The sequence below is a fragment of the Phalaenopsis equestris genome, unplaced genomic scaffold (genome assembly GCF_001263595.1).
Source record: "Phalaenopsis equestris unplaced genomic scaffold, ASM126359v1 Scaffold000989, whole genome shotgun sequence".
Taxonomy (NCBI): Eukaryota; Viridiplantae; Streptophyta; class Magnoliopsida; order Asparagales; family Orchidaceae; genus Phalaenopsis; species Phalaenopsis equestris.
In genome coordinates, this window is record NW_018165428.1 from 35,105 (window position 1) to 57,677 (window position 22,573).

The following is a 22,573-nucleotide window of genomic DNA, read 5'->3' on the forward strand; positions in this document are numbered from 1 at the left end:
GATTTAACTTGAAAAAACTCGAGAATAGAAAAAAATCACGTAGTCATACAACACAAAAAATTTTACTATAAAATGAGCAGAAATATACAAAATTAAACCACACTCAGAGTTCCTCTCTACAAGTCTCGAACTCAGGACGCTCCTCCTCTCTTGATCGCATAAGAGCAAATCGTAGAAATCCAACACAGAACTCATTGCACATGTCGCTCTGTCTTGCTATTGTTATACACACTGCCGAGAGATGCGTCCGTCCTATAGAAGTCAAGGACACAAATCCGATCGGGAAGAGAAACCCCTTCACGGTAATATCTTTCCACACGTTGTTTGGAGTCATTTTTCTTGGCGATGGACCGCCCTTAACGAGCTCCAAAATACTCAATGCTCTATTTTCGAACCTAAAAACGATCATCCTGTGACAAAACTGTGCCCATTCAGGGCTCTTGATTTTCTGGTACTTGGTTCACTGGGCACCCCTATTGGCATCGAGGCACCACTCTTGGGCACTTGGGTGCTGGAATGCCTTGGGTTGTGTTCTTGTCATGCTATCAGGCTCCACACACACTAACACAATGACACTGAAATAGATGCAAAAGAGAGGCTTACATTAATGTATGGAGGCACTTGTCCAAAAAAATACTTGTCCAAAAAAAATAGATAAATGGATGTTAAAAAGTGAAGACTAAGGGTGTGTTTGGGGCAGCTTGTGCGTTTCAGGATAAACAGCTTATACTGAAACACGGCCCGCGGGTTGACCGCGTGGTTCGACTCACGACCTACATTTAGTGTAAAAATAGAACTGCGTTTTCGAATAAGCGGGCAAAAGACGCAATCCAAACGGTACCACGGCGTTTTTAAAAACCTCCCCGCACTTATAAGCTGCCCCACTTGTCCAAAAAAACTAGATAAATGGATGTTAAAAAGTGAAGACTAACTTATTAGAGGATATGATGACCTTAGTTAAGATCACATGGTTCCATCATTTTGGGTCATTGGTGCCCTTAGTCTTTTTTTGTCATGTGGTGAATTAAGGAACCTTGCAATCATAGATTATCTCATCCAAGGATTCTCATAGACCAAGGGCGTAGACTAAGCCCCAGACTGATAGACATGATTACACTCTTTATCGAACAAGGGAGGAACCCAGATTGGATATATAGTACCGTATGTGATTGTACATGCCAAAGTTGACAAGCCTATCTATACTCTAGGAGGGAATGGTAGTAAAAAAATGTGCATTCTTCATGTGGCGAAGATGATACCTATAATAAGACTTGTAGCTTTGACCATAAGAGATCAGCAAGCTTAAATATCTCCTTAATTCGATTAAAGAACAATAAAGTTCAATGGGACTGAGATCAAGAAGCCCAAAAGTCTTCTTAATGTATTAAAGGAGAAACAAAAGGTATGGAAGACATGACTTATAGCTTAATTGCATGTAAAACATATTTATGTAAAAAAAGAGCTCAATCTTATATGATTAAGGGCTCAAATATCTTCTCATCATAATAGAGAATGTATCAAAAGGATGTGAAAGATGTGAAAGGTATAAAACATAGGACTTGCAACTTAATCACATGAGATCAAAAAGCTGAACATCTCCGTGTGATGGAGAAGATATCAAAAGGAGAAGTATGTGCTTACAATTTAATCGTGGAAATCAAGCAAGTTCAGACATCTCAATGTTGAGCACAAAATATGAAAAATAGGATTTTCAACTTGATTTTCTGACCAAAAAAGCTCAGTTATCTTCTCATTGTAGTAGAGAATATATAATTCTGGACTTATATACTGTCTAGTTTAGGAATGCCCACTAACAATCTTATCTTATACATAAAGTGGATCCATAAAGAAAAATAATTTGAAGGGGAAAAGGTACATTGTAGGGTAAGAAATATATGGACATGTGTGCAGTGTTATTATTTTAAATGTCTCCCCGAGGATAAAGTCTGTGCAATCTTACAAGATCATCACTATCAGGCCTTTAAATAAATCGTTGATTCTGCACATAATCAAGCATCTTGTCCTGTTCAAAAAACTATTTATCATTTAAAATTTATAATGAAATAGCCTTTAAATTTTGGTTATTTTGTTTGATTATTTTGTGATTCTAATAAAAATATTGGAGCAGGTTGGAACAACACGTGATAAGCCCACTGTAGATGCTACAACAAACAGAATCAACAGCCTCCTCTTTAAGGTTGATCACACTCAAAAACTCTATTTATAGAAAATATAATTTGAGTCTGTGAAATGTTTTTTCATAAATTGGCATTTACCAGGTGAGATCCCTTAGGATGGATGGCTCCTGTGCATTGAACCTTTGTAGTGTTGCTTGTGGTAGGATTGACATCTTCTATGAACTCGGGTTTGGCGGTCCTTGGTATGTTGCACATTCATTATTTTTTGAAATATTTACCTACATCCCACTTTTTTCCTATGGATTTACATATCTAACACTTAAACTTCAATTTTTGCATAACGAAGAGCTGTATTCAAAGTTAAAATAGTGATATTTTTTATGTAATATGAAAGATTTGGGTGATATAAATGTAAAAATGTTTCGGTGTTGAATCTATAAATACGTAGGAATTTGGTGGTATTTTATTTGGTTCCGATTTTTTAAACTTTAGGTGCCTATGGGTTAAGCGACTCAATAAGATTTTGCTTTTGTAGGGATGTTGCTGGCGGGGCAATCATTCTTCAAGAAGCTGGAGGACTCATTTTCGACCCGTAAGTCCAATTTACACCAGAACAACACGTGGTTGACAGTCATATATGCATGTACAAATGATTAAAATAGTGCATGAATCAAATATATTTTCATTTGGGAAATTTACATTCGTACCACACAATTGTTATGGATTTACATATCTAACACCTAAAGTTTAGTTTTTACATTTACAGCACCTTGGTGCTATAAACTAAAGCATAAATGGTGCATTTGACTTTTAGAAAGTTAGTGAAGTGGTAATTTTGATGCGATGTTAATGATTTGAATGTTATGAATGTAAATATGAAAGTATTAAATATGTAAATAAACAAGAATTGTGTGGCAGGCATGTAAATGCCATTTTTCATTTTTCATTTTCATTTTTGGGAATTTTTCAAATAGGCATGGAGGGGATTTTGACATCATGTCAAGGAGAGTGGCTGCATCAAACGGCCATCTGAAGGATCTATTTGTTGGTGCTTTGAGGGAAGCAGAAGGAAACGGCCCTTAATAATTCCAGCAGGCCAACAATGTCTGAATCTCCCAGTCTGAAGAAAATGTCCAGCTTCTCTCGCATTTAAATTTATCAAAATACACATTGTTCCTCTTAAGTTATCCCTCTTTCATTCAACCGATCCGAATTCTGATGAAATATCATTTTTATTTTTATTTTTATCATGTATTAGCTGCCTATGTTGGCTTCCCTGCCTTGTTTTTGGACTCCAAATGTTGATTATGACAAATGTATACAAATATATATTCTTTTATATACTGGAATTTTTATTGATTTAATTTACACACTGGAATTTACATTTGACCTATTTTTAGCCTTCTTGCCATTTATAGAGTGTTGGGCATATATTTAAAACTAGGAAAGATCTACACATACCACTCAATTCCTTTGTTTTTACATATCTAACATCTAAACTTCAATTTTAACGTACATGCATGCCACCTTTCCCTTGTATGAAATGGGGCATTTCAATTTCTAAAAGTTAAAATGATGGTATTTTTTTTTTTTTTTATGTGATATGAAAGATTAAAACCTATTTTATTTAATTATGAAATTGCCACCACAATTTTATTTAATTATTGTTTATAGTGATGATAAGCTATTTTTTTCAAGTTAAAACCTACATAGCACAGATTCTTATGTATTTACATATCTAACCTCCAAGCTTCAAAACTTGCACAAATAACACTCAAATATTTAATATCATTATCAAAATTAATATTATTTCCATTTTTTTTAATGTAAAATACATCTTTTCACGCAGGAATTCAAAACACCAAAATATTATATATGCAAATACAAAAATTTAGGTGTTAGATGTAAATACATGAATTATGTGCAACATATGTAAATTTCCCTTTATTATTATGATAGGTATTAAGAACATTAATGCCTAATTTATTTTTTAAAAAAATATTTATGATACCAACGATAATTTTTTTTATTTTTTTATCATAATTTTATAATCACTTTTACACAAAAAAGGGCAATGAAACTATTTACAAATCAACCACCCCTTTTCATTCATTTTTCAAATTTCCACTCAAATATCAAAACTCATGGTAAAACCTGATATATATATAGATGGTAATCAAATTCTGAATAATTTGATTGTGACGTGTAAATACGGCATATATTTAAAACTAGGAAAGATCTACACATACCACTCAATTCCTTTGTTTTTACATATCTAACATCTAAACTTCAATTTTAACGTACATGCATGCCACCTTTCCCTTGTATGAAATGGGGCATTTCAATTTCTAAAAGTTAAAATGATGGTATTTTTTTTTTATGTGATATGAAAGATTAAAACCTATTTTATTTAATTATGAAATTGCCACCACAATTTTATTTAATTATTGTTTCTAGTGATGATAAGCTATTTTTTTCAAGTTAAAACCTACATAGCACAGATTCTTATGTATTTACATATCTAACCTCCAAGCTTCAAAACTTGCACAAATAACACTCAAATATTTAATATCATTATCAAAATTAATATTATTTCCATTTTTTTTAATGTAAAATACATCTTTTCACGCAGGAATTCAAAACACCAAAATATTATATATGCAAATACAAAAATTTAGGTGTTAGATGTAAATACATGAATTATGTGCAACATATGTAAATTTCCCTTTATTATTATGATAGGTATTAAGAACATTAATGCCTAATTTATTTTTTAAAAAAATATTTATGATACCAACCATAATTTTTTTTTTATTTTTTATCATAATTTTATAATCACTTTTACACAAAAAAGGGCAATGAAACTATTTACAAATCAACCACCCCTTTTCATTCATTTTTCAAATTCCCACTCAAATATCAAAATTCATGGTATAACCTTTTATATATATATATATGTTAATCAAATTCTGAATAATTTGATTGTGACGTGTAAATATGCCGATTCGGCACCGATTCGATGGTTGAAAAAATTAACCTGCATGGTTACTTTATAAATATCACCAAAACCTAAAATAAAAACATTCAAATAGACCGTTAATGTCTTTATCATCATGCCGATTCGGTGGTTGAAAAAATTAACCTACATGGTTAATTTATAAATATCACCAAAACCAAAAAATAAACATTCAAATAGACCGTTAATGTCTTTATCATCAACCTAGTTCATACTAGAAGTTTGGAACTCTGCAAATCCACTTCACGGTTGTTTGTCTCTTACTCAGCAAATGCGCAAATTTGCATCACCAGAACCAAGCAAAAACTCAAAACAGGAATCTGGTCACAAGGGATCAATATAATTCAAAAACCCATCCATATTCAGTACGCATCATTTTAGATATAGAAAAACAATGCATGTTCCCTCAGAATAATCTTTCAGATTACCAGCGTACATACAAACGACTGCAAATTATTAAGATATATTGCAACTCTCAGTCAACAAAAACAAAAAAAACAAGTAACAAGGATGATTAAGAACAGTAAATTTTCTCAATCACAGCAATTAGGAAACGAATAAGAAGTGAAGGTTCTGCACGATGCTTAAAGTGATCAACTAACAGAGGGTGAGGGCCTCTTCTCAGTGGTGTAAGGATAGTATTCCTTGCCTACATCAACTCTTGTCGTCCGACCGCCGATGTCAAGGATAGCAGAAGTCACAGCCAGAGCTGACCCTGCGGCGAGTGCCGACGGAATGGATTTCCCTGCAGATTATTAGTTTACCAGCAAAGTTAGTTGACCATTAACTCATTTTAGGGGATTAGATATAGCATGCACTACATACACAGGTTGTTTTGGCAGAAACATTAAAATTGTACTGTATTCCATTTTCTTATTCCAATTCTTTTGGCGTTTTGTAAGAAGCAAGTGAAACGCAAAGCAAAATTTTGATAAATTAATTCACAAATTATTCCAAAGTGAATGAAACTAAAATCCAAAATATGGAATCGACTAAGCCTTTGCTAAAATCAATCCAAATCAAACCAAAATATATTTTGATTTAATTGGATCAATTTCGTACAAGCTGATACTTAGCATTTGGTTCTCTTTCAAATCACAATAATTAAAACTTAAGGTTCCATTTCAAAATTTAAATTTATTTCTCTTTTTTTTCTCCTAACTATATATTTAAAATTGAAAATTTTAAACTAGGCTAATTTATCTATTTTCTAACTTTCTTTCAAAATGAAATTAATTTCCTAATCCTAATATTATTTGATTTTTCACCGAATTTGAAATATATCATGGCACACACAAAGAAACTTTTAAATTCATTAATTTGCTTTCAACCAAGAACTCATGTTTCTAACAAGCATGCACTCCAACAACTCTACAGTTTTCTAAAATAAATGTACTTTAAAAGCATCCGACCAAGCAGCCTCAAAGCTTACTCCAACAGCAGATTATATTAAAGGGGTTATCATGTAGCATTTACACCCTGCTTAACATGAAAGAACCGCTATTAAAGAAATGCGATGCTTAAAGTTTCTAGGATTTTGTAAAATACAAATAAATAAAAAATTCAGGCTTAGTATCTGTTTACAGCCTTAAAAAAACCGAAATTTACATGGGCAGCACCTAATTCTTATGCATTTACTTATCTACACCCAAACTTTAATTTTTAAAATCTAAGCACATTTAACCATGTATGAAAAGGTGGATTACACTATTAAAGCTGAAATCCACTTTCCATACATAATTAGACGTTCTTTCGCAGTAAAAAATCAAAGTTCGGGTGTGAGATAAGTAAATGCATAAGAATTAGGTTCGTTAGACGTTCTTTCGCAGTAAAAAATCAAAGTTTGGGTGTGAGATAAGTAAATGCATAAGAATTAGGTTCTATGCTTGTAAAATTCTGCCCCCGCCCCTTTCCCCCAAAAAAAGGATTACACGAGTCATTTTCATATACAAATTTAAGAGACCTCTAAAGAGAACGGTCTCCACACTGATCTTTATTTATTTTATTTTTTTTTGACAAATTGAACAAGAAAAATGGATGCCTAAACAATGTAACGAATGTTGCAGTTTGTCAGCAAGCCCACAAAAATATTCATATTATTACATGTATTTATAAAAAATCAAGCATGATGTAAACATAATACATAGAACATATTAAAATTAGCTTGATTCAATGCAACCAATGTTGCAGTTTGTCCGAGCCCACAAAAATATTCATATTATAACATGTATTTATAAAAAATCAAACATGATGTAAACATAATACATAGAACATATTAAAATTAGCTTGATTCAATGCAACCAATGTTGCTTATCTCAAAAACTGCTAATGCATCTCATCCATAGCTATCAAATCAGTAAAAGAATCATGATTTCATTGTTCGTAGCCATAATGAGTGGACAAATGGACTTAATGATTCAATCAAAAGTCATAGTAGTTAAAATCCATAATATTATTAGAAATATTTATAAGGCTTTGTCAAGCAAAATCAAAGCAATTAATTCTTATGAATAAGTCAAACCATTAATACTTTATAATACATATAATTATATAAAGAAATAAATAATCTTAAACCACCTTTTTACTAATTTCAGTGGGCTTTTGTAACAAGAATCTTTCTGTTTCATTTAATTACTAGCCGCTAAATGGTTTTATCTTTTCAATCTTATTTTCATTTCTTGTTTAACTTCAGTTAAAAAAAAAACGTAGGTGGGTGAGATATTTAAATAAACTTTCCAATAAAATTTTTGAAAATATAATCAACTTTAGCGATTTTAATAGTGTTAATACAACAACAACAACAACAACAAAGCCTTAATAGTGTTAATAATAATAAAAAAATTTTATTTGCACTGTCACATTAGTAAAAAGGAAGTTAATGAGACTTTAAAGAAAATCAAGTGTGGAAAATCAGTTGGACTTGTTAGTATTCCAATAGAAGTGCGAAAATATTTATGAGATATGAAAATTTCTTGGCTTACTCAACTTTTTAATATTATTTTAAAAACTAAACATATGTTTCAGAGGAGGAAGAGTATTTTGGTACCCATTTTTAAGAATAAAAGAGATGCACTGCAAATTATAGATGAATTAAGTTAATGTGTTATACATTAAAATAATGGGTGAGAGTAATTGAACACGATTTAAGACATGATATAAAAATTTCTCATAATCTGTTTGAATTTATGCCGAATAAGTCTACTATGGAAGCAACAAATTTATTGAGAGGTTTGAAGAGAAGTACAAAGAGAGTAAGAAGGATCGACATATGATTTTTATTGATTTTAAAAACTTATGCTGAAGTTCCAATAAAAGTTCTTTGGAGAGTTTTAGAAAATAAATGTATTGATATAGCTTATATTCAAGTCTTAAAAATATGTATGATAGAATTGTTACTTGTGTTAGAATAGAAAGAGGATTGACCAAGTCTTTTCCTATTTCAATTGGATTACATCAGGGATCGACTTTAAGCCCATATCTTTTTGTTTTAGTTACGGATACTCTTGTTGGACATTTACAGGAGGATGTACCTTAGTGTATGCTTTTCGCTACTGATATCCTTCTTGTGGATAATTCTAGAGAAAAAGTCCAAGAAAAACTTGGATTATAGGGGTTTACTTTAGAGTCAAAATGTCTTCGTTTGAGTATATCTAAAATTGAATACATGAAATGTAATTTTAGTAGTAGTAAATCTAGTGGCAGAGTTGTAACAATGGGTGATCATATAATTAAAAGTGATAAACGTTTTAGATATCTCGGGTCTATTGTTCAAAGTGATGGTGATATAGATGGGATGTTATTAAAAGAATTCAAATAGAATTCAAATTGGATGGTTGGGTTGAAGTGGAGGAATGCATCGAGCCTATTGTGCGATAGGGTGGGACCTGCAATGTTTTATGGAACAATATTGGCCTATAAAAGAGAAGCATAAAACTAAGTTTAGTGTTTCTTAGATGAGAATGCTTGGGTAGATGTGGCTTTACACTTAGAGGCAAAATACGAAACAAATATATCCGTGAAAGAGTTGGTGTAGCTCCACTGGCAGAGTCTTTTTAAATTGTTTGGTCACATTAAATGTCGACCATCTGATTATTAGGTTGGGAGAGTAGATGTTCTAGATTCGACTTATGGTAAGAAAGGTAAAGATAAACCTAAAAAGGTCTGGGCATGTTGTATAAAAATGATATTAATTTATTAGAATTAAATGAAAAAAAAGACACTCAACAGTATACAATGGAGAGAAAGGATTCATGTAGCCGACCCCACTTAGTGGGATAAAAGCTTATTGTTCTTCTTGTTGTAATCGTCGCCGTCATCGTTGTCCAATTAAAAAACAAATGATAAAATATTATAAAAAAATAGTTATGCATTTTCAAAACAAGATAATTACGACATAAAATATACATTACACACACACATGACTTAATTTTATGAGAACTTCTCTAGAGTAATCAGTGCATGGGTCTTTATGAAAATTTTAGAAGATAATGTTCAAAAAAAAATCTTTGTAAGAACTTCTTCAAATTTACTATAAAATAAAATTACTAACGATTAAGGAAACTCCTACTTATTTTAATAACATATAATAAACATCGAGCAATGTAGTAATAGTACAAGTGCATAAGTAATTGTTAAAATAAAAGAAGATGATCCTCATCAGAGAGAGATAGAGAAATAGTTTTAATACTTGACATCTAAATGAGAATTAAAAGGTTGATACCAAATATAGCCAACACATATATCGAGTTATCATAATTCAACACTTTTCTTATATTTGTGTAATAATTAATAGCAATTGCCTCCTTGGTAATGTCATTTAGGAGAACAGACAAAGGGTCTGTTTGGGGCAGTTGCAGCTTATTCAACTTATCCAGATAAGCTACTTATCCTGATAAGCTGGTGATAAACAGTTGATCCGGGTAAGTTGTCTGTTTGCTTGGTTTGTGAGTTTGGAAAACAGCTGATTCTGGATAAATGACCATTATGCCCCTATTTTTGATAAGTTGTTTAGGTTTAGCTGTTTGGTTTGTGTGTTGTTTGGTTTGTGAGTTTTGTAAACAACTTATTTGTAGATTTTTTTTTAGTTAAATGAACAATCTAGCACGCAAAATTTGTAATGTTGCCTACAAAACTGCAATATCTACCCCTTAGATATTTTAGAATCAATTAAACTCCTTCAGACTCATTCGACACAAACAGAGCATCCAAAAATTTACTCATTTTCCAATCAGAGAGAGGGGAGTTGGACGCACACACGTGAAAATACAAAAGAGTTGAGTTGTGTGTATGTAAAACTTCCAAAAACAAACTCTAGAGACACAAACATAATATCATGTGGGAGAAAGTTTAAGCTGCTAGAAAATACTGTTAATTTAAAACAACCAATTCTTCTGCATTTACATATCTCACAAAAATTCTTTATCGTTTATATTTATATCACTCAAATATTTATGATCGCAACAAAGAAACACACTTACATATACAAAAGTGAAATACAATTTCACACACTAATATGGAGTATTTAACAAATTATGAGAAGCACAACAAAGGAATGAAGCATACAAAGAATTGAATACATTTTAATCGTAAAATCATTTTCTGAAAACTAATTCAATTGTCTCCAGCTAAAACATAGAAATTTCATTTCGAATTCCAATTGCTAACGTCTGCAGTATACTAAGAATACAAATATATCCTTAACATGAACCGATTTTAATGTACTGCTACGTTTTCACTTCAATGTACAGCAGTTTATAGCCATGAACAGCAGTTTATAGCCATGAACAGCAGTATAAATAGCCATGGACAGCGGTATAGATCCCTTACTGTAAACCTACTCGGGACATACCATCACCCTCTTTAGTTTTTTTCCAATCTAATAGTGAAGTGAAACAAATATGATATTTGTTCAATTGCCTTCTGCTCCAGAAGGAAAAAACCAAACTAGACTATGCTTAAAAAAGAATATAAAACCAAGGCAGGAAACAGAAGTTTTGATGCTTAATTCACATATTTAGAAGTTGTAATTTTCTGCGAATGAAGATTCAATGCAGAACTCTGCTCTGAAAAGGCCTAAATTAATGAATTTTGAAGATAATAGAGACACAAAGGCTGCAGCACTTCAAACTTCTGAATAGTTATCCGTTCTAACTGAAGCAGAACTAAGAATAGAGACACAAGATGACACTGGCACCAACATTTACATATGTAACACCTTAACTTTAATTTTTACATACATCCCACTTGACCTATACATAAAAAAGTTTATTCTACATTTTAAAAGTTAAAAATGGTCTTTTTGATGTGATATGAATGATTTGGGTAGCGTAAATGTAAGATATAAAGTTTAGGTAATTGACATGTAAATACATAGAAATTACGTGGGATGTATGTCAATGCCCTATTAACAAATTCAAAATAGCTTACAAGTTTTTTGTACAGAAAGGATAAACGCAAAGGAGCAGATTTCCAAACACAAAAAGTTTTCTTAAGATACTTAAGAACTGTTGAGCCTATTGTCGAGTTTAACTTGAGGTCTGCTGAAGAGTTCCTCCCACTAAAGAGGGTGTTAGTCAAGAAGGGTTTTATCATTGCTGTGAAGTCTGCCGCTAGGATCGTTGAGGCCGCGCCCAAGACCATTGTTGTTGTCCTTGCTGGTCCGACTGTCTCTGCACCCGCTACTGCTCCTGTTGCAACAAAAGGAAAAAGTGTGCAAGTTGTTGGTGAGCCCGTTGCCAAGGAGAGTCTAACTTTTGGTCTGATCCCCTCTGTCTTTGAAATTGGGTCCAGTTCGATATCCGCAACTTTGGCTCAGACGCAAAGACGAAACATAAACAGAAATGGAAAGGTAGCCAAGGTCAGGAGGGCAAAGGCTCTTGAGTTTACTGTTTTCGCTGATACTCCCGTTGTGGAAGAAGCTGGACTACCCCAGACCTCGCCCCTGTAGGGGGGAGTAGGTTTCATCCTTTGTCCGCCGCCCTCAGCAAAGAAGATGTCTCCAGGATTGCCGCTACACCACCCCAGCCTTTCCACTGTGAGGGTCAAAGGAGGAAGGTGAGCGCTACACCGCTAGTCCGAGTACGAGCTTTGTTCGAGCGACTGGAAAGGAAGGAGAACTGTTCTGTTGCTGACATTTTGAAGGGGATGGGGTGTGTTGTGTCACACCCAATGAAGGCTCAGATTTTGAGAAAGGATGAATCTAACACGCAAATCGTCAAGAAGGTACAAGGAAGAAGGAAGGTTTGCCCCAACGAACCTCCTATAAGCTTCAACTGTATGATCGTCGCACCCCAGTCGTTCCTATCACCAGTGTTCCACCAGTACCCAGAATTCCCGCCAATCAACATATGAGAGCCTGTTCACCCACTTTTGTCACTGCTACTACCATTACTGCCACTACTTCCCCGAGGCCCATGGGAAGAGTACCAGTCAAGTCCTGTCTTAGGCCGAGGATAGCTCCCCCAGTTACAGGAGAGGATGTCCTCTCTTCGGCGAAGGAGCCAAGAGAAAGAAAGAAGTTGCCCATGGACGTATGCAGTCCGCCTGTTAGGGGGCACACCACTCACAGTTGTGTTGATACCGATAATGGGCCACCCAACCCTAAAGTATCATCGTAAAAAAAGATGGTGTGGCAACCTAAAGCCACTGGACCGATACTTGCAGAGAGCACCAAAGCTGAGAGAATCAAGGAAGGTTCCAAGCCTGAAGAAGTTTTGATGTTTTAGAGCTTTCTTAAAAAGAGGTCATCTACCAGTCATCCTCAATTGACCTCGCGATTGTTAAAGGAGAGTCAATTCAGGTAACTTTGGAGAAATTAATGGCAAATATTAAACAATTATATGAAGAAAGAAGAAATGAACTTGATGATGAGAAAGATTTCATAAGCTATACAGAAGAAGACTTTGTAGAAGTTCACGTTGTTGAGACCGGAGCATCGTCATCTTTACGGGATGACCGACCACCGATTGAGGAAAATGCCACTGAAGCATTCCAAAGAATCATCCAGCAGAAGGATGAACAAATTGACCACATGAAAAGGAGAATAGAATGGATGACAACCGCTATGGCCACGATTCAAGGGCAGACACACTATCCGCAGATAATAACACCTTCAGAAGCAAATCAGCTAGAGATTGTTCACGCTGGGGAAAGAGCTCACTTCTGTTAACAAAAAGGAGCAACTAAAAAAAGATGTCATCCAAAGTCTAATTCCTGAAATGGATATCAAACAAATGGTAAAACAACAGGTGAAAGAAGCTCTTGCTCAATCCAATGGAGGGCATCAGTTTTGAAGGATAGGCCCTACCCTGAAGAGTTTCATGATGTCCAATGTCCAATGGGTTTTATACCACCTCAGTTCAAGACTTTCGATGGTACTGGAAACCTCCGACAGCATGTTGCACACTTTCGGGCAAGTTGCTGCAACACGGGGGGTAAAGATGATTTGTTGTTTCGCCTGCTCATTAGCAGCCATTTGGTAGTCGCTTTCGACTGGTATGTCGAGCTGCCTAATGGTTCAGTAAAAACGCTCGTAGAAATGGAAAACCTTTTTGTCAAGCAGTTTGCTGGAGCTCAGCACCATATCACCATTGGTGATCTCGTGGTAGAGAAACAGAAGCCAAACAAAATTTTGGTGGATTATATTCTGTGATGGAAAAATTTAAGCATGAGATGTCAGCATGCAGTTGAAATCCTATTAAAAATTATTCATGGGCCGATTGCATTCATTCTCAAAGAATTTACAATAAAGTTTTTCGAAGAACTACTTAGTAAAGCCCGGAATCTTCAGGAAGTAACAAATCAATTCAGATTTCTAGAGAAGATCGAGATACCAAAGCCAATGAAAACAACTGAGGAGTCTAGAATAGTGGCAGTAGTTGGCAAAAACAAAAGACCGTTGCAATTATAGGCTGAACGACCTCGATAAACTCGTCATCGCCAGCAACGGGACTATCAACAACATAATCAACAAATATATCGACAAAGGTTTTATCAGAAAGACGGAAAACAACTCCCAACCTTGATTGATCGAGCAGACAGGACATACTCTTTCAAAGATGAAGCAGTGAAAATGATGTCCCGCAATCTGATCAAAAACCCCAAATTCAGGTTTCCCGAACCAAAGAGACCAGTTGAGGTCAACAGGAAAGGACATCCGAGATACTGCTCATATCATAGATGCACCAGACACCCCATAGAGTGCTTCAGTTTTAAAGATTGGCTTGAGGAGAACTTCAGGAATGGGAACAAAACGATCCCGAAAGAATATTTAAGAGAACCTGAAAGAGGTTCCATTAATATAATTTCGGCTGATCCAATGGTTCCGACTGACCCCCATGCACTTGAGGATGAATGAAGTACAGCTTGGTCCAATTCACCAATAGAGACTTTAAACCAGGTCTGAACCATTTCTGTCACCACAAACAGTAAGACTCTAACCTCGGTTAAGGATAAGGACTTGCTTGATAGTGCATCTGGTCCGCAGACCAAGGACCACACTTCTGTCCAACGGGCCGATGTCACCAAAGGGATATCCTGCCTTGGAGAGTCGGTATCAAAGGAGAAGTGGCGGAGACCTAGGGTTGCCAGATCGATACTACGAGAGAAGTCAAGGGGTCATTCTCCTAAAAAGGATTATGAGTTTGACATTCCGACAGCTGCTACTACAACTACGATAGAGCCTAACCTAGGAAAAGTTGTGCATCAGGATCCTCCAATCGACTTCAATATAACTAAAGCAGAATCAATTGAGGCCGCCCTAGAAAGACTTAGATTCGATATCACATAGCCGAGGAACAAAGGAAAAATGCCAACGAGGATGATTACACCTCGACAGATTACATGGTTGAGGAGTTCGCGAAAATTAATGATATTGAAGCCAGGGCCACATCATCTTCGCGCGACGCTCTATTTCCTATCGAGGAGAACGCAGTGGATGAATTACAAATGACCATTCAACAGTAGGATCTGTGAATCAGCCGAATGGAGAAGAAGATAGAAGAGCTAACGATTGCTCTAGCTACGATTCAAAAATAATTACAATTACCACAGATGAAAATTGAAAAGCCAAATTTGATGAAAGTGTTTGAAGAAAAGTCTGGGACAGTAATAATGGTTGATAAGGGGAAGCGACCATTGCAGATACAGTTGAAGCGGCCTCAACAGAACTATCAATGTCTACAACAGCATACTCAACAACCTTCTCAGCACGCAGTCAGCAAATTGCCTCTTACGATCAGAGAATGTCTAAACAAGGAATATTCATTGAAGAAAGAAGCAGTGGAAGAAATATTTCAGGATTTGGTCAAAAAACCTAAATTTAGACTGTCAAAGCCAAAAAAGCTAGATGAGATCGATAAGAGGGATCACCATTAGTATTGCCCATACCACAAACTGATTGGACATACCATAAAGAACTGTTTCAGCTTCAAAGAGTAGCTCGAAAAGAATTTCATAAATGGGAACATAACAACCCCGAAAGAATATTTGAAAGAACCTAAAAGAGGTTCCACAAATATAATTTTGGTCGATCCAATTGTTCCAGTTCTTGAGAAGGGACATCAACAGGACAACGAGTAGTGGGTCCCGACCCTCCCACCATAGTTCGGAGTTCGTTCAAAATTTTGTAGACAATTTGATATCAAATGAAGAAGAATTTTCTTTTTGGAATAGTTCACGTTGTATGCTCAAAGCCCATCAGAAGCACAATCAAGAAAAGTGCAAAGAAAAGTGCATTCAATGAAAAGTGCATTCAATGTAACAAATTTATGGTATTTTGGCGTTGTGACAAAATTATGACTTAAGGGACAAGTGAAATTGATGCTCTAATGATCATGTCCTTCACTTTAAGAACTCTGACTGGGTCCTAACTTTCGAATGAGCTATAATGTCTCAGAATGCGTGTTAAGAAAATAAAAAAAATAACCACTTAAGAAGATTCTTTTGATATTATACTCAAGAACGAGTTACGTGACCCAGAAAATTCAATTGCAATTTCAACACAGCAAACGTCAACTATGACTTCAATTTGAGAACATCGAAGTGTTCCTTTGAGCAACATGAACAATTTATATAAGAGTGGTGATGAAAAACATATCAACGACAGCGGCACCACAGAGTCGAAACCTCTCGAACCGCGATATCCTTTATAATAGCACATCTTTATGTGTACTTGAAAGAATACAATTCACATAGTACATTAAATGATGAGTTTTTTTTTTTTACATTCTTTATAATAGCATATCTTAGGAAGCACCGTGCGTCGTGATGTTTTAAAGACAAAGATCTTGTTCTTAGAAGCACCGATGCCACGTGTCTGGACTGGGTCCAAAAACAAAATTTTCAAATAAATAAAAACTCACAAAATAAATCTCATCGAAAAAAATCAAAATTGCGAACTTCAGTTTCAACCTAGTCAGGTTGAGTTTTCTCGACCTATCACCAGCGTCACTTCTCTCGGCTCGAAGTTTCCTTCAACAGGGACTTTGAGTTATCTTTCTCGTGTTGAAGGGGCCAGCTGGTTCCATCTACGTAGAACCACACTCTTCATTATCTTTTGCCCCATTTGTATGAGGGATGACGGTTTATTTGATATGGGACCGAATCTCCTACCGCACTTCTTTAGGAGCTCATCCTATTGCAATGGTGTGTATCGTATTTTAGAGATTGAGGATCATAGCATCTGATACCGCATTGTTTTAGTCATTCCTCTATCGTAATGGTTCACCCTATATTTTAGAGATTGAGGATCACAGCATCCAAGACCGCATTGCTTTAGATATTCCTCTATCGCAATGATTCACCCTATATTTTAGAGGTTGAGGATCACAACATCTGATATCGCATTGCTTTAGACATTCCTCTATTGCAATGGTTCATATTAGATTTTAGAGGATGAGGATTCTGACATCTGATTTCGCATTGCTTTAAACATTCCTCTATCGCAATGGTCCATATTAGACATTAAAGGATGAGGATTATGACATCCAATTCCGCATCGCTTAAGGATCCCTTCCTACCGCAATGGTTTCTATCAAATCAAATCGACAAACAAATCAAATCGACATGCAAATTTGAATGCTCAAACTTACAATCACAATTTGAAAATACACTTGCTAATCCCCAACAAAAATCCAACTTTACTCAACTCAAATTCAACTCTTGATATTGATATTTGCACATCCTTTTGGGTGATTCTATTGATCACTTCGGTCAACTCTAATAGATGCGACATGCTTGTACTTCACACCACACCTATTGAGGGTCCATTTGTTCACCTCATTTTTTATGAGGTCTTTTACTCTTCTTAGAGTCGATCTAGCCTTAGGGTTTCCTACTGACTCTCTTAAAGTCTGTTTGGGACAGCTGCAACTTATTGAATAATTTGCTGAAAAGCTGATTAAAAATAATCTGCTGATAAGCTAAGTGCGGTGGCTATTAGAAATTTTTATCTTTTTTGGAAAAGCCAGACCGCTGCCAGAAAGCTGCCACCGCACCTAGAGAGGTGCGGTGTGAAAACGCTGTTTTCAACGTTTTGAAAACGCATAAGCTGTCAAAATGCAGTTTACCCAAACATGCCAGATGAGTTTTCAAAATGCCACCACACCAATAAGCTGCCCCGAACTGACCCTTAGAGAACTAGCTAAAGCCCGCACCAACTAGAAATTCGAGCCACTTCTTGACTCATTGTGGTTCCATATGGCTGGTTCTAAATCCTCAAAGTTTGATTGAGTCGATTAAAACCAGCGTGACGAAACTCAATTCGAGTACCCATGGGATCTAAAGCCTTAGAAAACCCTTCGTGTCGTCCGCTAACACTCATGATACACGAATACCACAATTCACGCACTCGATTCACATAATTATCGAAATTCACGTCGCCTGCAACTGTATAAGGCTTCACAATTGACCAAACTCGAATCAATTGTGGGTTCCCCCCCGGGATCTTTGACATCCCTTACCTTTCACTTTATTGACTCATGAAAATAATTGTTCTTATTTTGAGCCCCTCCTTTTTTATTTCCTCACATTTAACCTTAGAAACTTAAACTTTGAAATCTTGAAAGCAGAACCACTGATCTTAAATGATTTCGGTCATTTAAGATGTAATTAACTATAAGAGCTTGCCACTATAGGAAACTTAAGAACTCAACTTAATATAAACCCTATTTAATCTCCCGTATAAAATAGGAGAACTTGTCAGCTTATAAAAAAGATTTCGCAGACCCAATGGACGTCACAAATCTTTTAGTGTACGTGGTTAAGCCTACGAAAAAGTTATATGCATATCCTTCAGGATAATGTATTATTTTTGGAATCGCGCTCAGCCATCTAAACTATCAAATATTTGAGATTCATTCGGTTTCATTTTTCAAAAATAAAATATTATTTTCCAAAATTATAATCATAAATACATATTATATTAAATTTAAATGATTTTCAAAATAAATGGCCGACACCACCGATAATTGTTGGAGTACCGTCAAGACTACCTTCCCGCTAGCTTTTTTGCAAGACAGGAAGAGAGAAACTATTTCTTTGTCTTTATTCTGCTAGCTTTTTTGCAGGACAGGAAGAGAGAAACTATTTCTTTGTCTTTATTCTCGCTCGTCTGCTCGTGGTCTCATTATTTCTTCGTCTGCGTTGACTTCGTTCTAGTTCATCTTCCTCTTTGACTCGACCTGCTCTACTTTGTATTCGTCTTTGTGCAGCCCTAGCCCAAATCCCTGCTTTTAGAAATTTACGGAGTAGTAGCAACAACAAGCTACTTCGTTGCGATCTTCTCTGTTGGCCAGTGGATCCCTAGGTTTTCAGGCATCTTCTTCCAACTATTCTATGGAATTGCCTAATCGGCTCCGCCGGCAGCCATGGAAGGGGAGGGCAGCGACCCTGCTTCGAAGACGGCCGCACCGTTGTTGCGGACTCAATTCGAGGCTATGAAGCTGCATGAAATGTTGGAGGGAAAGATTCAATTTAGGAAAGTTCCAGTGCCTTCCCATCGCTTCTCGCCCTTGAAGAAATACCGGATGGATATCTACACACTTGTCTACAAGCAAATGAAGGTTGATATAAACATGAATCTTAAGTTTCGGAGAGTCGAGTTGAAGACTCGAGTCAACACAACTGATATCAGCAACCTCCAGAAATGTGTCGATTTTGTTCATGCCTTATGCTAGGATTCGACATTGCGGACGGGATCGCTCTCTTGCGTCTCGACGACCTCTATGCCGACTCCTTCGAGATCAAGGACGTGAAAACCCTTTGAGGCGAACATCTCTCACGCGCCATTGGTAGGCTCTCCGGTAAAGGCGGAAAAACGAAGTCTGCCACCAGAACTCCACCAGGACCAGGATAGTAATTGTTGATACCAAGATACACCGCTTGCGCACTCTCGGCTTCAGCGCTGACGGCTTCGACATCTCGAATTCAACACTTTTGGCGTGAAGATAAGGGAACAAATCATCCTCGTCGTCGTAGGAAAAATCAATAGCATTTGGATCAGGACGTGGATCCTACTTGTAGGTTATGATCGATAGCATCTAGATCGTGTAACTGGATATCAGGATGCGGATCCTATTTGTAGGTTATGATTGATAGCATCTAGATCGTGTAACTGGATCATATTTGTGGGCTATGATCGGTAGTATTTGGATCCTACTTGTAGGCTATGATCGATAGCATCTAGATCGTGGAACTGGATCCTATTTGTGGGCTATAATCGGTAGCATTTGGATCGTATAACTAGAAGCAGATCCTTCTTGTGTCTATGATTCAAATTTCTGGACGGCAACGATAAAAAATTTCTTATTTTTCTTTGCTCAAATCATCATGTTATGTTTTAGGAGTTGTCTCTGAGGCTTCAACATTCTCTATGTCGGCGCTTAAAAGGGGGGGAAGTTACGTTTGGGGGTCGCCCGACTTCGGCACTCACGGCTTGAGAATTTTTTATCCTGACAGTGTTATCAGTGGAGATGTCAATCAAAAATGATGGAAATCAGACAGCTAAATTAGAAGTTTTCTATAATTAGGAGCTTCCTTATTTAAATTATTTCCAATATCTTTATTCTAATTTATTTTCCTTTTAGCTGAATATTCAGATTTGAAATATGTATTATTAAGTTACCTAAAATAGATTATACATAATATTTTGTACCTAAAATAAATTATAAGATTATTATTTAATGGAATGAAAACAAAGGGAAAAGAACAAAGGGAGGGAAAAGACATCGAGTTTATTCAGAATTCAGCCTATTTTTCTCAAAACTTTGACAGAAAGCATGTATTTTTCTTTCCTACCATAGATAAATGCCAAAGAAGTATTTGGGTCGTACAAATCTTTGGTAATAAAACATCTTTATAAATAGTATTTTATCTGAAAAATATTGTTACAGTTATTCCCATTGAGTAAGATAAATTAGCATGAGACTGAAGGTAATAAAACATCCTTCTAGATGTAACTCCCAAACAAGAATTTTAAAGCATGGCCAATACACAATTTTATCTTCTATAAAAGTTGTAATGCGAAAATGAAAAAGTATAATCAAGCTTTCAGTGAATTAACCAATGTGACGATTTTCTTGGCTCAGCACACCACCAATCCGTACTCACAGAGTGCACAGGAAACTTTAGAAACCTCAATAGAATCAGAAAGCACAAGGCATGCAGAACTCAATCATTATAGATTTGATAAGGTCGATGCCTTAGCTGTGGCAGGCCGTCCATTTGAATGTCATGTTTCCAGATTTCAGTTAACGGAGTAATGGAACTGAAGTCTCCGATAAAATGATAAATGAAAGAGGCTAGCACATGAAAGCTTCATACATGAAAAATTCAATTTTGTTGAGGCCATCTAATAGCCTTATTCTTTTAAGAATCAAACTTTCATCCATTGAAAGAAATCAAAAAGAAATAAATTTTGCATCTGAAAAAAGGCATGCTTTTTTAGAATAACATATAACTTATATGATAGAAAAGCCTCAAGAACACGACTACTATGATTGAGGTATTCTGGATTAGAGTTACTCTAAATGAGGCCATCATCAAAATAAACAGCTAAAATGTTACAAAAAAATGGTTTAAGAACTTGTCCATAATCTTCATAAAATTACAAGGCACACTGATCATACCAATGAAATTACCAGCCATTCATACGTTCTCCTTGAATGTGGCTTTCACTAATCTCCCAAGCAAATCTAGATCTGATGATAGCAACCTCTATTTTCAATCAATGTTAAGAAACGGGATCTCAAAATTTCATATAACATATCATCCAATTATAGAATCAAATGCTAGTATCGAATCATAATTTTATTGATGACTTTGCCAATGACACATTCTCTACAAGTCATCTTTTGTAAGAATTCAGTAAGGAAGGAACATCACAAATCACTCAAAACTGCCAAAAAGAATCACTTCGAAACAAGTCAATACAACTTTCACTTCAACTTGGTCTGATCCTTCAAGCTCATCTACTAACGAAAAACACTTGATATTTGTATACCCAAACAAAAACAAATGCATGTCAAATATCACACATTGGGAGTTACAAATCGGGAAGCTCTTCTATGGACAAATCCAAAAAAAAATCCAATAATATAGCAGCTTCAATAGGTATGAGCTAATTAGGCGTGTGCATCATTTGGATAATACAAAAAAATCAAATTGAATCAACCATATTTGATTGGTTTGGTGTAATTGTTAAAATATCAATTAAATTATATGTTAAAGTTTTGATTTTATTAGTTATTGACTCAACTTTTGCCTATGTAAAAATCGATGATACAAAACATTAAATTATAATAATTATTTTCAAATATTGAATCAATAAACCAATCCAAATAAGCAAATAACAATAATATAAACACTGATATTATTTATTCGGCCAAAAATATAAATTTTAACAGAGATTATTTAATCATCTTTGTTGACATCAACTTTTGATGTGATGAGTGTAGGATGTTTACTTGAATGCTACTGGAACATATTTTGTTCATTCCAAGCTCCCCACTAATGACATACATTGAACTAGTGCATGCGTGGAAGAGACCGGTGCACCCATTGGAATCAATTCTTGTTATTACACACGTTGGATATCCGCTTGAATGTTATGGGACCATATTTCATTGATACGTAGCTTCCAATAGCTCAAAACATCCTGACGAAATTTTTTTGGCACACTTCAACCGTGAAATCGGGATTGGCTTGGTGTAGCCGTGCTCGAAAGTTGTCACCATTGGTCGGCATTAATTTTTGATATGACAAGTGTTTAATGTCGATTTTAATGTTTGAGGATCATATTTTAATCATACATAACCTCCCATGATAAAAAACTTTCATAGGACCTCTCCATGGACGCTTTTCGTGAGGCGTCTAGGCATCCGGTTTGGGCGCCTAGGCACCCAAACATGCCCAGAGAGAGCGG

At 35.5% G+C, this 22,573-nt stretch overlaps 2 protein-coding genes across 3 annotated transcripts in view; one reads left to right on the forward strand and one right to left on the reverse strand.

Moving 5' to 3' along the window:
• The first annotated feature begins 200 nt into the window (after window positions 1-200).
• Window positions 201-3,471, forward strand: LOC110032631 (inositol monophosphatase 3-like). Its single transcript, XM_020736314.1, has 5 exons — window positions 201-302; window positions 2,129-2,197; window positions 2,280-2,380; window positions 2,674-2,730; window positions 3,113-3,471. The coding sequence occupies exons 1-5, from the start codon at window positions 201-203 to the stop codon at window positions 3,219-3,221; spliced, it is 438 nt and encodes a 145-aa protein (XP_020591973.1). The 3' UTR covers window positions 3,222-3,471.
• Window positions 3,472-5,475: 2,004 nt separating this feature from the next.
• Window positions 5,476-22,573, reverse strand: part of LOC110032634 (outer envelope pore protein 16-3, chloroplastic/mitochondrial) — a 43,265-nt gene continuing 26,167 nt past the window's right edge. For both annotated transcript variants that reach the window (XM_020736318.1, XM_020736319.1), the window contains exon 3: window positions 5,476-5,899. In XM_020736318.1, coding sequence (XP_020591977.1) covers window positions 5,748-5,899 — 152 coding nt within the window. In that variant the 3' untranslated portion in view covers window positions 5,476-5,747. The remainder of the gene's footprint in view (window positions 5,900-22,573) is intronic.

Bases quoted from the DNA above. Each gene is read 5' to 3' on its own strand.
- LOC110032631 (XM_020736314.1), top strand. From the start codon at position 201: ATGTCGCTCTGTCTTGCTATTGTTATACACACTGCCGAGAGATGCGTC. The intron at 303-2,128 runs GTAATATCTTTC...ATATTGGAGCAG, and splicing joins GGAAGAGAAACCCCTTCACG to GTTGGAACAACACGTGATAA. The intron at 2,381-2,673 runs GTATGTTGCACA...TTGCTTTTGTAG, and splicing joins CTCGGGTTTGGCGGTCCTTG to GGATGTTGCTGGCGGGGCAA.